The sequence below is a fragment of the Hyla sarda genome, chromosome 1 (assembly GCF_029499605.1).
Source record: "Hyla sarda isolate aHylSar1 chromosome 1, aHylSar1.hap1, whole genome shotgun sequence".
Lineage (NCBI taxonomy): Eukaryota > Metazoa > Chordata > Amphibia > Anura > Hylidae > Hyla > Hyla sarda.
Window position 1 is genome coordinate 388593839 of NC_079189.1, and position 21812 is coordinate 388615650.

Sequence of the window (21812 nt, forward strand, 5' to 3'; positions counted from 1 at the left end):
GAAATTCCCAATCAGTTTGATGTGTCACATGACCCTCTTCCTATTGAAAAAACAAAAGTTGGATTCAAAATGGCCGACTTCAAAATGGCCGCAATGGTCACCACCCATCTTGAAAAGTTTCCCTCCTCACATATACTAATGTTCCACAAACAGGAAGTTAATATCACCAACCATTCCCATTTTATTAAGGTGTATCCATATAAATGGCCCACCCTGTATATATAATACATTGTTGATGTTTACATTTTGCAACTCGACTACTGTCTTTGGTTGCTTCTAGATACGTACTGCATGTTATTTGTACAATTGATGAATATATACTCATTTCAGTGGGCAGAACCGGTGATATTACCTTTATTTGCTGCATTCCTCATATTATATGTTTTTATCTGGCTTGTACCGTCTTTGTTACTTTAATAAAATTTGTGTCCATTGGACACTACTTGGTTGTATAAGTGACTCAGTTTTTCCTTTCTTTTTTTGTAATTTGGCTTTGGAGTTCACAACATAACGGTCCACATACTAACTCTGGGGGCATATTTCTACATAAATATACAAACCTAATTAGCTGTTCTATCCCCAGGGGTGTTGTCCTCATATATTTAAAGGGGTATTCCAGGCAAAACCTTTTTATATATATATATTTATCAACTGGCTCTGAAAAGTTAAACAGATTTGTAAATTACTTCTATTAAAAAATCTTAATCCTTCCAATAGTTATTAGCTTCTGAAGTTTTCTGTCTAACTGCTCAATGATGATGTCAGGTCCTGGGAGCTGTGCATGATGGGAGAATATCCCCATAGGAACTGCACAGCTCCCGGGACGTGAGTCATCAGAGAGCAGTTAGACAGAAAACAACAACTCAACTTCAGAAACTAATAAATATTGGAAGGATTAAGATTTTTTAATAGAAGTAATTTACAAATCTGTTTAACTTTCCGGATCCAGTTGAGATATAAAAAAAAAGTTTTGGCCTGGAATACCCCTTTAACTACACTAACACAAAATAAAGGGTAAAACACTACATATACCCCTACACAGTCCCCCCCCCCCCAAATAAAAATGTATCATACAACACGGTTTCCAAACGGAGCCTTCAGCTGTTGCAAAACAACTCCCAGTATTGCCGGACAGCCATTGACTGTCCAGGCATGCTGGGAGTTTTGCAACAGCTGGAGGCATGTTGTTTGGGAAACACTGCCGTAGGGTATTTTTGGTATCAGAGGCCAGTCTTATTCTTGCATCCGCGTCTGTCCTAATGCAAATCCCTTATGTAGGCCTCAAATGCGCATGGCGCTCTCTCACTTCAGAGCCCTGTCGTATTTCAAGGCAACTCAGGGGAAATTGCCTAACAAATTTTGGGGGGATTTTTCTCCTTTTAGCTTTTATGAAAAGGTAAAATTGGGGTCTACTCCAGCATGTCATTGTAAAAAAAATATATATATTTTTTTTTACACTAACATGCTGGTGTTGCCCCATACTTTCCATTTTCACAAAAGGTAAAAGGAAAAAAAGACCCCAAAATGTGTAACACAATTTTCTTCTGAGTACGGAAATACCCCATATGTGGGAATAAAATGCTCTGCGGGCGCACAACAAGTCTCAGGAGTGAGAGCGCCATGTACATTTGAGGTGATTTGCATGGGGGTGGCTGATCATTACAGCGGTTCATGTGACCCCATTTTTGAAACTACACCCGTCACGGAACATAGCAAGGGGTATAGTAAGCCTTAGCACCCCACAGGTGTTTGACAAATTTTTGTGAAAGTTGGACGTGAAAATGAAAAATTTATATTTTTTCACCAAAATGCTGGTGTTATCCCAAATTTTTTATTTTCACAAGGGGTAATAGGAAAAAAGCCCCCCAAAATTTGTAACACCATTTCTTCTGAGTATATAACTACCCTATATCTGGATGTAAAGTGCTCTGCGGGTGCGCTACAATGCTCAGAAGAGAAGGAGCGCTATTGGGCTTTTGGAGAGAGAATCTGTCTGGAATTGAAGGCCATGTGCGTTCACAAAGCCCCCATGGTGCTAGAACAGTGGACCCCGCCTACATGTGACCCCATTTTGGAAACTTCACCCCTCACAGAACATAGCAAGTGGTGCAGTGAGCATTTACACCCCACAGGTGTCTGACAGATTTTTTGAGCATTTAATCTTGCATTTGCACAGCCCACTGTTCCACAGATCTGTCAAAAGCCAGTTGGGTGTAACTGCTCACTGCACCTCTTATTACATTCCGTGAGGGGTGTAGTTTCCGAAATAGGGTAACATGTGGGGAGGGGGGGGGTTCCATTGTTCTGGTAGCACGGGGGCTTTGTAAACGCACATGGCCCCCGACTTCCATTCCAAACAAATTCTCTCTCCAAAAGCCCAATAGCGCTCCTTCTCTTCTAAGCATTGTAGTTTGCTGGCAGAGCTCTTTACATCCACATATGGGGTATTTCCATACTTAAAAATTTTGGGAAGCTTTTCTCCTATTACCCCTTGTGAAAATGAAAAATTTGGGGTAACACCAGCATTTTAGTGAAAAAAATCTAATTTTTCATTTTCACATCCGACTTTAGCGGAAATTTGTCAAACACCTGTGGGGTGTGAAGGCTCACTGTACCCCTTGTTACGTTCCTTGAGGGGTATTGTTTCCCAAAAAGTTGCCATGTGGGGCTTTTTTTTTGCTGTTCTGGCACCATAGGGGCTTCCTAAATGCGACAACAACATAACCCCAAAGGAGTTAAAAAAGACCTCTATATTGCATGTGTCCACAGAAAAAAGTAAAACATAACTTTTATTTATAAACAAATAGTATTGGTGAGGAATAAACATATTTAAAAACACAGTGCCACTGTAGTCATAAATGTATATACGTATGCCTACAGGTTATGGGTAGGGAAAAACCACTTTTCGGGTCAGTGAAATTGGACTCAACAGGTCTCCAATTTATATATATGTATGTGTGGTCCTAGAAGTAGAACTCTGGTCACCCTAAGGTGCTCTCAGCAAGGAGACAAGGCAGTCTCTATTGCACAAAGCCACTTATATATGTGGCAATTAATCTTCACTGAACCCTCCCAGTGGCTTTGGGAGGACCCTAACTTAGCACCCACCACCTGCTGTGCACCACCGGCGTGGGCTTTTTAACCTGCACCTATTTATTGGCTTTTGATAAGCTAAACTACTGTGGAACTGCTATCTAAAATACACATCTGTTACAACCTGACATGTTTCGCCACTAAGAGTGGCTTTATCAAGGAGAACTGACAGCCCTAAATGCGACATGCCCTCCAAAAACCATTTCAGCTAAATTTGCTTTCCAAAAGCCAAATGTGACTCCTTCTCTTCTGAGCATTGTAGTGCTCCTGCAGAGCACTTTACATCCACACATGGGGTATTTCTATACTCAGAAGAAATGGGGTTACAAATTTTGGGGGGCATTTTCTCCTATTATCTCTTATAAAAATTGAAAATTTGGGGGAAAAACAGCATTTTAGTGAAAAAAAGTTTTCCTTTACACATCTGAATTTAATGAAAAGTCGTCAAACACCTGTGAGGTGTTAAGTCAGTGAGTACCCCTTGTTACGTGCCAAGAGGGGTGTAGTTTCCAAAATAGTATGTCATGTGTTTTTTTTTTTTTTTTTGCTGTTCTGGCACCTTAGGCGCTTCCTGAATGTGACATGCCCCCCAAAAACCATTTCAGCAAAATTTACTTTCCAAAATCCCATTGTCACTCCTTTGCTTTTGAGCCCTCTGGTGCACCCACAGAGCACTTTACATTCACATATAAGGTATTTCCTTACTCGAGAGAAATTGGGTTACACATTTTCGGGGCTTTTTCTCCTTTAACCCCTTGTAAAAATTCAAAAACTGGGTCTACAAGAACATGATAGTGTAAAAAATTTTGATTTAGAATTTTCTCCTTCACGTTGCTGCTATTCCTGTGAAACACCTAAAGGATTAACAAACTTTCTCAATGCATTTTTAAAACTTTGAGGGGTGCAGATTTTATAATGGGGTTATTTATGGGGTATTTCTAATATGAAGGCCCCTCAAATCCAAATCCACTTTAAAAATTTAACTGGTCCCTAAAAAATTCAGTTTTAGGAAATGTTTTTAAAAATTGGAAAATTGCTGCTGAACTTTGAAGCCCCCTGATGTCTTACAAAAGTAAAAACATGTCAACTTTATAATGCAATCATAAAGAAGACATATTGTATATGTGAATCAATATATAATTATTTATATAATTTACAAGCAGAGAGCTTCAAAGTTAGAAAAATGCAACATTTTCAAATTTTTCACCAAGAAATGATGCAAGTATCAATGAAAATTTACCACTATGTTAAAGTAGAATATGTCATGAAAAACCAATCTCGGAGTCAAATTCATAGGTAAAAGCATCCCAAAGTTATTAATGCTTAAAGTGACAGTGGTCAGATGTGCAAAAAATGCTCTGGTCCTTAAGGTGAAAATGGGCTTGGTCCTTAAGGGATTTAATGGGATTACAGTTCCAGTTATCAATTTTTCTACAGTCTGGAATGGACTTTTCATCATTAGAAGCTGCTCTTCTCGATTGTTCCTGTTCTTTGGATTGTTGACATCATATCATATACCATAAAAGAAAGAGGAGGCGGTTTACTGGTCATTCTATGTTATATATGCATACAACTTTTTTCTTGTTATCTATAAGTTAACCCTTTGTTTGCTGCTATAATTCAGTAAACGAAAGATATGCATAATGTGAAGTTACATAGTTACATAGTTAGTATGGTTGAAAAAAAGACATACGTCCATCAAGTCCAACCAGGGAATTGAAGTGAAGGGTGTAAGGGGATAAGGGAAAGGGATGTAGTTTTATAATTCTGCATAAGCATTAATGTTATTATGTTCCAGGAATGTATCTAACCCTGTTTTAAAGCTGTTAATTGTTCCTGCTGTGACCAGTTCCTGAGGTAGACCGTTCCATAAATTCACAGTCCTCACGGTAAAGAAGGCGTGTCGCCCCTTTAGACTAAACCTTTTCTTCTCCAGACGGAGGGAGTGCCCCCTCGTCCTTTGGGGGGGGTTTAACCTGGTACAGTTTTTCTCCATATTTTTTGTATGGGCCATTAATATACTTATATACGTTTATCATATCCCCCCTTAAACGTCTCTTCTCAAGACTAAACAATTGTAGCTCCTTTAATCGCTCCTCATAGCTAAGATGTTCCATGCCCCATATTAGTTTAGTCGTGCGTCTCTGCACCCTTTCCAACTCCGCAGTGTCCCTTTTATGAACAGGCGACCAAAACTGAACAGCATATTCCAGGTGAGGCCGTACCAATGCTTTATAAAGGGGGAGTATTATATCCCTGTCCCTCGAGTCCATGCCTCTTTTTATACATGACAATATCCTGCCGGCTTTGGAAGCAGCAGCCTGACATTGCATGCTATTCTGTAGTCTGTGATCTACAAGTACACCCAGATCCTTCTCTACCAGTGACTCTGCCAGTTTAATCCCCCCTAAGACATACGATGCATTTTGGTTATTAGTACCCAGATGCATAACTTTACATTTATCCACATTGAACCTCATTTGCCAAGTGGATGCCCAGACACTTAGTCTATCCAAGTCATCTTGTAACTTATGCACATCCTCTATAGACTGTACCGTGCTACAAAGCTTGGTGTCATCTGCAAAGATAGAAACAGAGCTGTTAATACCATCCTCTATATCATTGATAAATAAATTAAACAACAGCGGGCCCAGTACTGAACCTTGGGGTACACCACTAATTACCGGGGACCAATCAGAGTACGAATCATTGACCACCACTCTCTGGGTACGATCCATGAGCCAGTGTTCAATCCAGTTACAAACTAAAGTTTCCAAGCCCAAGGACCTTAACTTACCTGTCAGACGTCTGTGAGGGACAGTATCAAACGCTTTGGCAAAATCCAGAAACACTATATCCACAGCCATTCCTCTGTCAAGGCTTCTACTCACCTCTTGATAAAAGCAAATTAGATTGGTTTGACAACTTCTATCCTTAGTAAACCCATGCTGGCTATCACTTATAATACTATTATCCCCTATGTATTCCTGTATGTAATCCCTTATAAGTCCTTCAAACAATTTACCCACAATGCACGTTAGACTTACCGGTCTATAATTGCCTGGCGAAGACCTAGAGCCCTTCTTGAAGATTGGTACCACATTAGCCTTGCGCCAGTCTCTTGGCACAATACCAGACACCAGAGAATCTCTAAATATCATGAACAAGGGTACAGATATTACTGAACTTGCCTCTCTAAGAACTCTTGGGTGTAGTCCATCCAGCCCTGGAGATTTGCTTACATTTACTTTACTTAACTTACCTTGTACCATCTCTACATTAAGCCAGTTCAGTACATTACATGATGTGTTACCAGCACTGACCTGGCCAATGTCAGCTCCTTTTTCCATAGTGTATACAGAACTAAAGGACCCATTCAGTAGCTCCGCCTTCTCTTGATCGCCCGTGACAACCTCCCCATTATCATTATTAAGGGGTCCTACATGCTCTGTCCTTGGTTTTTTTGTATTTATATATCTAAAAAAATATTTAGGATTAGTTTTGCTTTCTTTGGCCACCTGTCTCTCATTTTTAATTTTTGCTGTTTTTATTAAATTGTTACAGATTTTATTAAGCTCTTTGTACTGTTTAAATGTTATAGCTGACCCATCAGATTTGAATTTTTTGAAGGCTATTTTTTTGTTGTTTATTGCTCTTTTAACATAATTTGTCAGCCATGTAGGATTTAGTTTTAATCGTTTATATTTGTTCCCCTTTGGTATATATTTAGCTGTATAGTTATTTAGAGTTGATTTAAAGATGTCCCATTTACCTTCTGTATCAGTATTTGAGAACACCTCCCCCCAGTCTATGTCCTGTAGTGCAGCTCTCAGCCCAGGGAAATTTGCCTTTTTAAAGTTATATGTTTTTGCCTTCCCCGTCTGTCTTTGTTTTCTACATTTTAAGTCAAAAGTAACTATATTGTGGTCGCTATTACCAAGGTTTTCCCTCACAGTTACATTACCAACCAGCTCTGCGTTGTTGGAAATGATCAGATCCAACAAGGCATCACTTCTTGTTGGGTCCTCCACAAACTGGCCCATAAAATTATCCTGCAAAACATTTAGGAATTTTCTCCCCTTTGTAGTTTTAGCCAGCCCCCGGCCCCAATCTATATCTGGATAGTTAAAATCTCCCATTATTACCACTGTACCTGCCCGGGCGGCCCTCTCTATTTGTTTATACAGCTGACCTTCTATCTCTTCAGTGATATTAGGGGGTCTGTAGATTACACCAAATATAATTTTTTCAGTATTTCCCTCCTTTTGTAATTCTACCCACAGTGATTTCACATCCTCAGAATCATCACACACTATGGCATCGTTCACACTGACTTTCATACCACTTCTTACATACAGACAGACTCCACCACCTTTTCTGTTCATTCTATCTTTGCGAAACAATGTAAACCCCTGCAGATTGACAGCCCAGTCATGCGAGGAGTCCAGCCATGTCTCAGTGACCCCAACTATATCAATATGTTCCTCCAGTATCAAGGCCTCAAGCTCCCCCATTTTATTTGCTAGGCTTCTGGCATTTGTGAACATACACTTTACATTTCCATTAAGTTTTACACATATAGTCTCACTAATGGGATTTTCAGAGTTATTGGGGTTAATGTTATTATTTGAGTTATAAGGGCTAATTGTACTATTTAAGTTATTGGGGCTAATGGGATTTTTGGAGTTATTGGGTCTAACGTTATTATTTAAGTTATTGGGGCTAATGGGATTTTTTGCGTTATTGGGTCTAACGTTGTTATTTAAGTTATTGGGGCTAATGGGATTTTTTGAGTTAATGGGGCTTATTGTAGTTATTGAGTTATTGGGGCTAATGGAATTTTTTGTATTATTGGGATTACAATTTTTCGGGCTACATTTATTTTTACGGCTGGTTTGTAACCCATGGATCTCCTTATCCACTGCTCTTAACCTCCCCCCACAGGACTCCTCTCCACCCACCATTATGTCCTGACCCCTCTCTAACCTATCCATCCCACTGTCTTCTTTCTTTGCTTTATTATCCTCCCCCCACTCACCTAGTTTAAATACTCAGCCACCCCTTCCAGGATTCTCTCCCCCAGCACAGCGGACCCCCTTCCATTCAGGTGCAAATTATCCGTAGAATAGAGTTTGTACCCCAATGAAAAGTTAGCCCAGTGCTCTAAAAACCCAAACCCTTCCCCCTCACACCACGACTTAAGCCATGCATTTAACTCCCTAAGCTCCCACTGTCTTTCCTGCGATGCGCATGGCACAGGAAGTATTCCAGAGAACACAACCTTAGAGGTCCTTCCCTTCAGATTGGCACCTAGTTCCTTGTAATTATTCTTCAAGGACCTCCACCTACCATGTATTCTGTCGTTGGTTCCCACATGGACCACGACAGCTGGGTCATCCCCAGCCCCCCCTAGTAATTTGTCCACCCTTTCCACCACATGCCGAACCCTGGCACCAGGGAGACAGCAAACCATTCGGTTGAGGTGGTCTTGGCGACAAATTATTCTATCCGTTTTCCTGATTATAGAATCCCCTACCACAACTAACTGTCTTGGACTACCTGCGTTACCATCCCCCACACTACTAGTTGAGCTGTTCCCCCGGCTGTTAGGGAGACCAGTATCCACTAGGGTTGCCATCTCTGATACTGAGGCCCTCGCATCATCGCCCAACTTGGCAATTTTACTTGGGAGATCAGAAGCTTTTCCTTGCCCCCTTTCCAGTCCCTCTAACTACATTAACCCAGCTCCCTACTTGGGCCTCCTGGCTAGTTTCTCCAACCTCCATTTCTACCCCACTAACTGCTTGCTCTGTAAGATTGTCAATCGCCCTCAATGTTGCATTTTGCTCCTCTAGATCTCTAATACGAGCTTCCAGGTGGGCAACATGCTCATATTTGTCACAGCGGTATTCACCCTGAAGCTGCTGCTCCAGAGATGTATACATGTGGCACAATGTGCACTGAAGAAAACCTCCAATCCTGCTGTCCATATCCTTGGTCACAAACAGCTGTTATTAACTATTAAGAAAAACTACTTTTATCAAGGGAATGTAATACTTACAGTTACAGTGGGTCCTGCTTACAACTCCTGCTTTTTAAACTTCTGCGTATAAAACTTCTCAGATGTAACACTTAATAATACAACACTTTAGAATACAAACCACAACTTCAGCTAGACTCAGTCAGTCTCCTGTCCTTTTTAAAATCCATTTTTTCTGTCACCATGGGTAGGAAAATCTCCAATTATATAGTACCAGCATATGCTTATGTCTAAACCTGAATGAAGAGAGACAAGCCAAACAACCTGCTGTCAAACAACTTTATTTTCATACAAAGGGGCAACACATTTCAGCCATTAAAGCTGAGAAATGTCTGCTCCAAAAATAAATAAAACACGGAACTGAAGAGAGCCGAGACTAAAACACACCATACATAAACACCAAAAAACAGAAACGAGGCTCTAAGCATTATTCCATACACATAAAGATCAAATAAAAGGTATTGACAAAGGATATGTCACTAAGACTACACAGACTGAGACAAGGTAATAATGTTAGGGTGCTCAACATGAAGAGAATAAGCACAGGTTTAGCAGCATTACATAATGGAGTAGAAAGTCACCGTAAAAGAAAACCATACACATGTACCGGCTAATGAGGAAAACTGGACAACTACATAAATAAGTAAAGAATACAACATGACACAGAAAAAACACAAAAAAGGGCACAGCTTGATTACCTGCCATGTAAACAGCTTAACACCACACCTACGTACTCCAATGTACGTTTCGCTCAAGGGCTTTTGTAATGACGCTGGATGTGGATCCGCTAACCTGTGTGGCTGATGACATAGGCTGTATCGGGGAGCAGAGTCTAAGGTGCCGCTGGTGTTCAGCAGAGCCCGCTGCAAAGCAGGATGGGCTTGCTATGGCAGGCGACACCCAGGTCGCTACCCCCGATACGACTCGACCACACAAGTAGGTGGGCGAGGCAAAATACAGTAGGATGAGGCAGAGATGAAGTTGGACTTAGCAGAAGTTCAAGGCAGGCGGCAAAGGTGCGTAGTCAAATACCGTAGCAAAAGGTTCAGAACACAGGCTAGGCAAACAGACAAAGGGTACGCTTAATCTCAGCCAACTGGTACTGAAGATCCGGCAGGGAAGAGTGGGAGGTGCAGGGACTTATAGAATAGTGTCAGGTGTTGCACATAATTATGTGCGTACTGGCCCTTTCAATTTTAGAGCTCTGGCGCACGCGCTCCCTAAGAGTGGGGGACACGTGCACTGGAGCTGAGAGGCAGTGGAGGAGGCAGCAGAGGACCGTGGTAAGTGACAGGCTGGGATTCGCATGCGGGCAAATTCCGCGATGTGAATCCCAGCCCCACCGGCAGCAGGGGAGAGTGAGACAATGCGTTCACGGCCAGCGCATGCGGCCAGAGCACAATGTGTTACAGCTTTTCTCTCTTCATTTTGGTTCCACATTGCAGTTGAAATGTACACAAATTTGGACCAAGAAGCAGCAATGATAGCTATCATTGCTAAGTTTTTCCAGGTGTTGTGCTAGAATTGCAAAACTACAATACGCCAGCGCCTAATCAGTATTCAATCGCTTTATACTTTTGTCGTGGGGTATCTGCAAGTCTAAACCTGCCAGGTAAACTAATTGGCAAGTATTGGTTTAGGTTATGTAATGAATAAATATCTGGGGCTAGCCTGTCTAGTTTTTATTATTTTCTATTCATTAGGATTATAGGGCTTATTTAATAAATAAAAAAAAAAAACAACAACATCATTTTGGTGACATATTTAATATGTATAAGTATAATAAAGGTCAATACAAATTGTGATCATTATAAAGAAGAATCTGCTATGGTCTCACCAACAGCAAAGAATGAGGATTTTATTGTAAAATTAGTACTTGAATGTCCTAGGATGTAATGATGGTCTGAATATCAAGTTATCTATACCAGAGAGCTATAGGGGTCAAGGCATGCCTCATAGAATTAAAGTTTGGACAATAGATATTCTTATGCTTCATGAGGTAAAGTTTGTAAGTTCTCATTTATTTTGCGCTAGTGGTTACAAAGACTACATATTAAACAGCTTCCATATATTTTAGGTACATTAAATTGGGAGGAAATAAAACCATCTGGAGCACCTCCTCAGACCTTGAGCCATAGTGTGGCCACTGTTGGTGAAAATGTCTTTGTTTTTGGTGGAATCTACCATGGAAGAGTTGTAGATGACCTGCATATGTTCAACACAGGTATATTGTGCCTCACACAAATTGTATCTATATCTAGTGCTTCACTGGTTTTGTGAAGATTATGAAAAATCAGTTTTTTTTCAAGACTTTAAAGAGAAACTCACGGCACAGACGTGAAAATGAAGATGATTGCATAATCAGGAAAGGGACAGACAGGAAAGGGAAAACTGTGCAATAGCTATGGAAATACAAATGGCCAGAAAACACGCAAAATTTAAGCAAAAAATTTGAATAACCCTTCTTTTTAAAGCTCTTCGACCGCACTATTACCCAGTATACTGTGTTTAGTGCGGCAAAACTAGCGATCAGTTTCTATTTATTGCACAACTGCTTTGTTACAATGTATAGTAAGGTTACTTTCAGTCAGCTTGAGGTGTATCAAAAGCAAAAAAGATATTAGGTTTGATGTACTAAAATCAGTTGCTATTTTTTGTATAAGGAACCTGGGCCTCTTTGCTTCAATGACAACAAAGTTATACAATTTATATTATACATGTCAGTGGCACATCAGACACGTATTGCACACACAAGGACATATGTTGTACAAATTAGAAACCTACTACATATGTTTTCTTTATGGTAATTTGTTTCTTTGGTGCTGGGAACCAAAATCACCTATCATATGATGGTAAAAAATGAGAAAGGGAGATAGGACTCTGTTTGGAGAATATATCATATTTGGGGGAGATAGTAAGTTTTGAGATTTGAATACATTTTTCTTTGATAAATCCAAACGGTATGGCTCAGCTCGTATTTCATTTTGAAAAGTAATAGAGTATAGTAAGCAAAATAGAAGGCTAGGTTAAACCAAAAATACTGCCTGAATTTACTAAGGGAACAGATGCATTTTTTCTAAAGTTTAGTCAGAGAAGCAGTCTTCATGACAGAGCGGTGTTAAAATCTCTTATAATAGCTGATGGGATGGCTAAAAGCATCTGGACTTGCTTTTATCGATAAGAACACTGAAAGGTTCCTAAAGAATGGCCATCAAAATAAAGTGGAATTTGTTGAAGCTTAGAAAAAAGAAAATGAAAGGTCATGTGCTTCAACTTCAGTATAACTAAGCTGGTAAACTATAGAAGAATCACTTTTATATTGTAAGAAGAATAAGCAGGGATATACAGAGCAGATCTCAGTTACAGTGGAAGGTCTATATCCCTGCAGGTAAGCATCAGTTTCGATGTGAACATCCTAAAATAAATAAGACAAGAACTGGAACTAGAGTCAATGTGCTGAGAACAGGACCCCACACCACATCTGAATTGAAAAGAGCAAGATATAACATACAATACATACAGTTAGAGACTAGTAAGGCTATGTTCACAAAGGAATTTCTGTGCAGAGTTCTGCATGGAGATTCCGCAGCATCAGAGTCCCATTGATTTCACATTGTTTACATAGCAGAATTTCCACGCCGGAAACATCTGGCCTGGAAATTCTAATTCCGGTGTCTGTGGAAAGAAGAGACCTGTCTATTCTTTCTGCACACTCCACACAGAAATGCATTGCCGTCTATGAGACAGCGCATTTTTAAGTAGTCTTACCGTAGGCATGTTCTGCTGGCGCTCTGCTGTTGGGGGCAATGTTTGCATGGAAGTTTTCCATGCAAACATTTGCCAAAGTAAACATATCCTCAAGGTGCTTGTGAGTTAAATTGTCCAAGGGTTTTACTTGTCTTTTCTGGGCCTATTATTTCCCATAGTGTCTGAAACACAATACATACTACATATGTAGTACTGTATGTATTTGGTATTGTCTTATTGTGTATTGTTTAGTAGTGTCCCTTGTGTATTATACTCACACACTGAGTAAAGTTACCATCTTATTAATACTGCACAGTATTCTGTATAGCATAAAAAACACATAACTAGGATGGTGAAAATGGTGGCAGTTGTATTCTATTCTCCCACAAAATCCTGTCTGATTTTACTAGTTTTTCTAAAGATATTCTTAAAAATGTTTAAAAAAGTAAAATAAATAAATACATTTAATTTGCTTTCAGTTTCTCAAACATGGGTGCCAGTAAAAACATCTGGTTCAATGCCTGATGCAAGGTAAGAATCTACATTATAACTTCTTTTTATCAGCCTTACTTAATTATGGTAGTTGTTCAAAATATAGTAATCGAATGTTATATTAGGTTTGGCCACGAATTTGCTGCCATTGGACAACATATATACATGTTTGGGGGTTGTTCAGCGGATGGAGAATACTACAGTGATATACACATGCTGGATACAGGTAAGCAGGGCTGTACAGTATTTGCCACTAGGCACCTGAGGGGCTGTGCCCAGGACAGCAGTGTTGAGTAGGCAGCACTAAAGTGGGTAAAAAAAAATGATGTTTGTATGGATTTACATGGGTCAGAACTATTGTGAAATGTACCAGCAGATTGGCAGCCGCAGAATGCTTATTATTTGTGGATTTGTGACTTATTTCACGACTTTCTTGATTATCCACAAGAATATAGTGCTCAGCTAAGCACTTCTCCCTGATTATTTCAGTGATCAGGAGTGTCTTAGGCCCCAGACCAACACTGATCAAAACCTGTGACTTATCTTGTCAAAAGTCTTTTTTTTAAATGCCATTAACACATTAGTTAAATTTTCCATGTCTGCTATATAAATTGCCATTCATCTAATCATTCTAATCATGTTCACTCACTCTAAAAAAAAGTATGTAAGCGGCTTAAAGCCGCCGCAAAACAGATTTATGGTCATTTTCCAAAATATATGCTTTTATATATATATATATATATATATATATATATATATATATATTATTTATTTATTTATTTTATGGTGTGTGAACATGCTCTAAATAGTTTTCCATGTTTAATGAAAGTGTTGATAAACAAAAAAGGTATTTCTGCTAAGATGGTGTCATATACCTTAACCACAATGTACGACTAAATGAATGGACAGTACAGAGATCTTTTTAGTTATCTTTTTATACCTAGGCCGGTAACCATGACAAGGGGGCATCTTCTACATCTAGAGAAAAGAAGTTTCCACCATCATTACAGAAAGGGATTATTTACTTGTTGTGATGTCTGAATCAATAGACAAGTTCGAGGGGGCCTAGATGTTTTTCTGGAAAAAAATAATATTACAGGTTATTAATAATAGATTTATGTGGATAGAAGGTTGATCCAGGGATTTATTCTGATCGCCACATTGGAGTTGGGAAGAATTTTTTTTCTCTATCGTCAAGCAATTGACATTAGCCTCATGGGGTTTTTTGCCTTCCTCTGAACCAACACAGTAGGGTTTTAGGTTGAACCCAATGGACTCTTGTCTTTTTTTTAACCTTATAACCTTTGTTACCATGTTACGATGTATACCTAACGCCCAACAGCTAATTAGCAAAAACTTTCTGACAGACGAATGTAGGTTATACTGATTTCTAAGAACAATCTACATATGATATGATAAATTTCATTTTGTTCAAATCAAAATGTTGAAAAAATACTCATGATACATAAAAGCAAAAAGATAAAATAGCTTCTATTAGTGAAGTAAGGTTTAGGTTGTATTTGTTTTGAAAGCACACCTGCTATAAAATAGGGATGCTCTATACTGGGGTATCAATAACAAGTATATAAAAAGTAAAACCAGAATCTGTTCAGCTGTATTCTGCTTCTGTTTAAATGAACTTGTCTTCTGAATGGAATGGTCATTTCTGAGTTTCCAAAAATCGATTAAATGGGCACTCTCATTAAAACTCATTTTTGCTATTGCACTCCTTATGGTAAATGAAAAATATTTCTAATATACTTTGTTTAAAAAAATGAAGTGTGAGAGGAGCTATGATTGGATGAGGCTGGACACCCCCCCCCCCCCTCAGCACTCCAGGCAGCACTTCCTGTGTTTGGACTTTGGTCCAAAGTCTGTGTATGAGTTGGGGGAAAATGTGCTCTTGAGCTTTTTTAAGCACAAATAAAACATAGAAAACTTCATTTTTTTTAAACAAAGTATATTAGAAATATTTTTCATTTACCATAAGGAGTGCAATAGCAAAAATTTGTTTTTATGAGAGGGACCCTTTAAGGGTAGGGTCACACATACAGTTGAGCGAACTTACAGGAAATTGGTCTGTAACGATTACTTTAGTCTGCATAAATTAGTTCAGTTTTCCAAGTGCTCCAGTGGCCTGGAAAAGTCCGGGGTGACTGTCTTAGGTCTCCTTGGACTGTATCTACCTTTTCCAGGCCACCAGAGCACTTAGAAAGCTGAACTAATTTATGCAGACTAAAGTAATTAACAGCCAAGCCGCAATGTTCATTACAAACCAATTTACTGTAAGTTTGCTTAACTCTAGTCACATGTTCCGTATTTTGTTGCGTATTTGCTGTTGTGTATTTTTTTACTCATTAAAGTCAATGGGTAGCAAAATATGCAGCTGATTTTGCCACCCATTGACTTCAATGGAAAATACACAACAGCAAATACGCAGCAAAATACAGCAGGTGTAACCCCACCCTTAATGAACATTTCCCCTTTCTCAACACTGCTGTTAGCTGTTCTTCTTGGCACAAGCATAGTATTATATAACATAACTACTGCTTTATCATGGATGATACTGTATTATTGCTGTTATTTATTTACTTATATTTTATAGCTACTTTATCATGGCAGTGTTGGGAGATCAAAGGGGAGAGCCCAGCTGGAAGAAAATTTCACTCATTTACAGCACATCATGATAAGGTAGTACACAATACAAAATGGTACAGTAATACAAAATAAAAACATACTCAACAAATTGCCAAGTTACAATTATTGCTGCCAGGCTAAAGAATTTATAAAATATATGTTTGGTATAATGCAGTAAGATATGCACATACTAAATATTAATGGATATGTGAAATTAAATACAGGTGACGCCACCAATAGGATGCTTACATTTCTGACACTGTTTGAGTCTGTTTTGACCATCTTCTCTTGACCAGTAAAAGACATAAACCAATGTTGTCGCATCATATTATTTATCAGTTGAGATCAATTAAGTACAAGACATCACCCCCCCCCCCCCCCAAAAAAAAAAATAAAAAAATTATCAGGTTGTACTCCTTTTCCTGTACTGAATTTATTGTTAAAATCACCTTTCTCCTTAACCTTATTTAAATGTTTAGCATATGTTTAGCATAAGTTTCAAGAGTGTCCCCCTTTTTGCCTCTTTTCTGTTTTACTTACAGTCATAGCAAGATGCTAAGCTGCAGTATGCTGCAGTATGCTTGGTCTGTGAATGTGGCCTAGGATAAGAGACCTGAGAATTAGGCTTAATTTGGACAGTTCTGAAGGCAGTGAGCTGAGTCCAGTAGACATTGAAAGTGGCGGTAAAGTGGAGTGCTTATGAGTTGGGTGCAGATCATATCCCCTAGCTGTTGTAGAAGGAACATTGAAGGTGGGTCTAAGGGGGGTCAGTGCGTTGCCAGTGAGAGAGAGCCTACTGAGCACTAAAGTAGTGGGAAACTATGTATGAGCCAGGGTATGACAATAGAAAATACTTGCCAGACAGAAGGCAAGAAACTCCAACAGGTCCTGTGTAAAGTAACACAGATGAGAAAGAGGCCCTTGTGTGGACAACAGTATCTTGAATCTTGGGTGAGGGGTTAAATACTGTTCTCTGTATATCTGTCAATGTTGTTTTATTGTTTAAGAAGCTGTGCCGCCTCACAGGGGTTATTTTCACCTAACAGACAATTTCTGATGGGAATACCACTTTATCTAATGTAAGGTACAAGAGGCGGATGCTTACATTTCTGACCCTGCTTCCAACTCCCACTGTTATGTTTTGACCGTTATGTATGCCCAGTGCCACTAGATGGCTCTGTAACTGGGAAGTATGGCAATGTCAGTTATTTTATCTTTGTTGTCATAAATGTAATACTTGTTGGTTTTCGTGTCAGTCTGTTTCGACCATCTTGCTTTGACCAGTAAAAGACATATACCAATGTTGTTGCATCATCATTATTAATTATCAATTAAGATTAAGTACAAGACATCCCACCCCACCCAAAATTCTCAGGTTGTGGCCCTTTTCTCAGATTTTTCACCTAACAGACAATTTCTGATGGGAATGACCACTTCATATAATGTAAGGTACAAGAGGCGGATTCATTAGATGGGTTTTGTGTATAGTAATCAGGATTATCTTAAACTAAAATGAATATTTATTTTCATTTGACTGCATTATTTGACATTCTTTCCCACAGGAATATATGTACTGTGCCGAAATGTGATAAAACAATTGTTACGCCGAGCGCTCCGGGTCCCTGCTCCTCCCCGGAGCGCTCACGGCGTCTCTCTCCCTGCAGCGCCCCGGTCGGTCCCGCTGACCGGGAGCGCTGCACTGTCATGGCCGTCGGGGATGCGATTCGCACAGCGGGACGCGCCCGCTCGCGAATCGCATCCCATGTCACTTACCCGTCCCGGTCCCCTGCTGTCATGTGCTGGCGCGCGCGGCTCCGCTCTCTAGGGCGCGCGCGCGCCAGCTCTCTGAGACTTAAAGGGCCAGTGCACCAATGATTGGTGCCTGGCCCAATTAGCTTAATTGGCTTCCACCTGTTCCCTGGCTATATCTGCTCACTGCCCCTGCACTCCCTTGCCGGATCTTGTTGCCTTGTGCCAGTGAAAGCGTTTAGTGTTGTCCAAAGCCTGTGTTACCTGAACTTCTGCTATCCATCTTGACTACGAACCTTGCCGCCTGCCCCGACCTTCTGCTACGTCTGACCTTGCCTCTGCCTAGTCCTTCTGTCCCACGCCTTCTCAGCAGTCAGCGAGGTTGAGCCGTTGCTAGTGGATACGACCTGGTTGCTACTGCCGCAGCAAGACCATCCCGCTTTGCGGCGGGCTCTGGTGAACACCAGTAGCCTCTTAGAACCGGTCCACCAGCACGGTCCACGCCAATCCCTCGCTGACACAGAGGATCCACTACCTGTGAGCCGAATCGTGACAGTAGATCCGGCCATGGATCCCGCTGAGGTGCCGCTGCCAAGTCTCGCTGACCTTACCACGGTGGTCGCTCAGCAATCGCAGCAAATTGCCCAACAAGGACAGCAGCTGTCGCAGTTGACCGCCACGTTACAGCAACTTCTGCCTCTACTACAGCAGCAACCATCTCCTCCGCCAGCCCCTGCACCTCCTCCGCAGCGAGTGGCCGCTCCTAGCCTCCGCTTGTCCCTGCCGGACAAATTTGATGGGGACTCTAGACTCTGCCGTGGATTTTTGTCTCAGTGTTCCCTGCATATGGAGATGTTGTCATACTTGTTTCCTACAGAACGGTCTAAGGTGGCGTTCGTAGTGAGCCTTCTTTCAGGAAAGGCCTTGTCTTGGGCCACACCGCTCTGGGACCGCAATGATCCTGCCACAGCCACAGTCCAGTCCTTCTTCGCTGAGGTCCGTAGTGTCTTCGAGGAGCCAGCCCGAGCTTCTTCTGCCGAGACTGCCCTGCTGAACCTGGTCCAGGGTAATTCTTCAGTGGGCGAGTACGCCATCCAATTTCGTACTCTTGCTTCCGAATTATCATGGAATAACGAGGCTCTCTGCGCGACCTTTAAAAAAGGCCTATCCAGTCGCATCAAGGATGTGCTGGCCGCACGAGAGATTCCTGCCAACCTGCAAGAACTTATCCATTTGGCCACCCGCATTGACATGCGTTTTTCTGAGAGACATCAGGAGCTCCGCCAGGAAAAAGACTTAGATTTCTGGGCACCTCTCCCACAGCATCCTTTGCAGTCTACGCCTGGGCCTCCCGCCGAGGAGGCCATGCAAGTGGATCGGTCTCGTCTGACCCAGGAAGAGAGGAATCGCCGTAGGGAAGAAAATCTTTGTCTGTACTGTGCCAGTACCGAGCATTTCTTGGTGGATTGCCCTATTCGTCCTCCACGTCTGGGAAACGCACGCACGCACCCAGCTCACGTGGGTGTGACGTCTTTTGGTTCTAAGTCTGCTTCTCCACGTCTCACGGTGCCCGTGCGGATTTCTCCTTCAGCCAACTCCTCCCTCTCAGCCGTGGCCTGCTTGGACTCTGGTGCCTCTGGGAATTTTATTTTGGAGTCTTTGGTGAATAAATTCTGCATCCCGGTGACCCGTCTCGCCAAGCCGCTCTACATTTCCGCGGTCAACGGAGTCAGATTAGATTGCACCGTGCGTTACCGCACAAAACCCCTCTTAATGTGCATTGGACCCCACCACGAAAGGATTGAGTTATTCGTCCTTCCCAACTGTACCTCTGAGGTCCTCCTCGGTCTGCCATGGCTCCGGCTTCATTCTCCCACCCTTGACTGGACCACCGGGGAGATCAAGAACTGGGACTCTGCTTGCCACAAGAGATGCCTCTCCCCCCCTCCCAGTCCCGTCAGGCAAGCCTCAGTGCCTCCTCATGGCCCCCGTCCTGGTGACACACTGCCCCGTGCCAGGCTTCGCCCTCTGCCCTCCCTCCCCATTCCCACTCCTGCTGTACTGCCTGCCGTTGAGGAAACCCTCCATTCTTTCCCAGTGTCCTCGTCCCAGGTGAAGCAGTTGTCGGACAAAAAAAGGGGGAGACCTAAGGGGGGGGGGTACTGTTACGCCGAGCGCTCCGGGTCCCTGCTCCTCCCCGGAGCGCTCACGGCGTCTCTCTCCCTGCAGCGCCCCGGTCGGTCCCGCTGACCGGGAGCGCTGCACTGTCATGGCCGTCGGGGATGCGATTCGCACAGCGGGACGCGCCCGCTCGCGAATCGCATCCCATGTCACTTACCCGTCCCGGTCCCCTGCTGTCATGTGCTGGCGCGCGTGGCTCCGCTCTCTAGGGCGCGCGCGCGCCAGCTCTCTGAGACTTAAAGGGCCAGTGCACCAATGATTGGTGCCTGGCCCAATTAGCTTAATTGGCTTCCACCTGTTCCCTGGCTATATCTGCTCACTGCCCCTGCACTCCCTTGCCGGATCTTGTTGCCTTGTGCCAGTGAAAGCGTTTAGTGTTGTCCAAAGCCTGTGTTACCTGAACTTCTGCTATCCATCTTGACTACGAACCTTGCCGCCTGCCCCGACCTTCTGCTACGTCTGACCTTGCCTCTGCCTAGTCCTTCTGTCCCACGCCTTCTCAGCAGTCAGCGAGGTTGAGCCGTTGATAGTGGATACGACCTGGTTGCTACTGCCGCAGCAAGACCATCCCGCTTTGCGGCGGGCTCTGGTGAACACCAGTAGCCTCTTAGAACCGGTCCACCAGCACGGTCCACGCCAATCCCTCGCTGACACAGAGGATCCACTACCTGTGAGCCGAATCGTGACAACAATCATGTCTAAAATATCAACAGTGGCAAAAGAAAAAAATCCATCCTACACAGATGCATTTCAGATAAATTGCCCTCATGGATGCTGTTCTTTGAGAAATGAACCTCAATATTTTATATGGATTGAATGCATGCTTAATAAAATTACATTTCACAACCAATATAAACATTATGGTACTGCTTAGAGGAAAATAAACATTTACATCCAGTCACTTGTGTCACATACCTGTCCCCTAAATGTAAAACTGCTACACATTGTGCCCTATATATAATACTGCTACACGTGTAACCTCTTAACCAAATAACAAATCTGTACCCCTGCAATAATTAGGTATGCCACTTTGCCATTTTGCCTTCCATTTAGTTTAAAAATGCTTTTATGAAATTTTTACAAATGTTCTTATTTCTTTTCCCCATTGACAGGATATCTACTTGTTCGGAGGAATTGCAGAAACTGAGAATGAGACTAAAATGTTGAAATGTGATGTTATGAAGTTGAGTCTTGGTAAGAAATACAAAAAAGTTAATGTATATATTAGTAAAGTATCCAGAAAATGCAGAGAGAAATCCAATTTATACAAATTATAATGTTCATAGAAGTATGTGGCATTGGTTAAATTTTAATTTCTGTATGTAACCTGTGTGTTTAGCACTCTATTATATACAGAAATGTTGTGAACTGATGATAATAATACTGCCTGGCAAACAACAGTTGCTTTCCCAGGTGTACTGTGGCTATAGATGTCACTTGGTCACTTGGGAATTTGAAAAATAAGAGTTCATGGTACATAATTAAGTTTATTCCAGTTAAACCAACTGTTCAGTTGTTTACTTTAACCAAGACAGTGATGCTGAAAAATAACTTGAGTATACTGTACTATGAATTCTTAACACATACATAACACAGTATGGGTTTAGAGAAAAACACTGAGTATTAGGTTCTGGGGCAAACATCTGGTTGGTCAATCTTTCTAAATCATTGATTTACCCTGTAATTTTCAGTGAGGGATCCTTTGGATAGGGGATTAGTGTTCCTGCACCATAGTATTCCTTTAACCCCTTAACGACAATGGACATAAATGTACATCATGGTGCCATGGTACTTAATGCACCATGATGTACATTTACGCTTCGCCATGACCGAGAGTACCGGACCGGTGCTTGCATCATGCGCGGCAGGTCCC

General features: G+C 41.6%; 1 protein-coding gene across 1 annotated transcript in view; it reads left to right on the top strand.

Moving 5' to 3' along the window:
* LOC130276228 (rho GTPase-activating protein gacHH-like) overlaps positions 1-21812 on the top strand; it is a 108059-nt gene that overhangs the window by 54637 nt on the left and 31610 nt on the right. The window contains exons 7-11 of the mRNA XM_056525289.1: positions 11211-11357; positions 13360-13411; positions 13498-13598; positions 15978-16063; positions 21052-21133. Of these exons, the coding sequence (XP_056381264.1) occupies positions 11211-11357; positions 13360-13411; positions 13498-13598; positions 15978-16063; positions 21052-21133 (468 nt within the window). The remainder of the gene's footprint in view (positions 1-11210; positions 11358-13359; positions 13412-13497; positions 13599-15977; positions 16064-21051; positions 21134-21812) is intronic.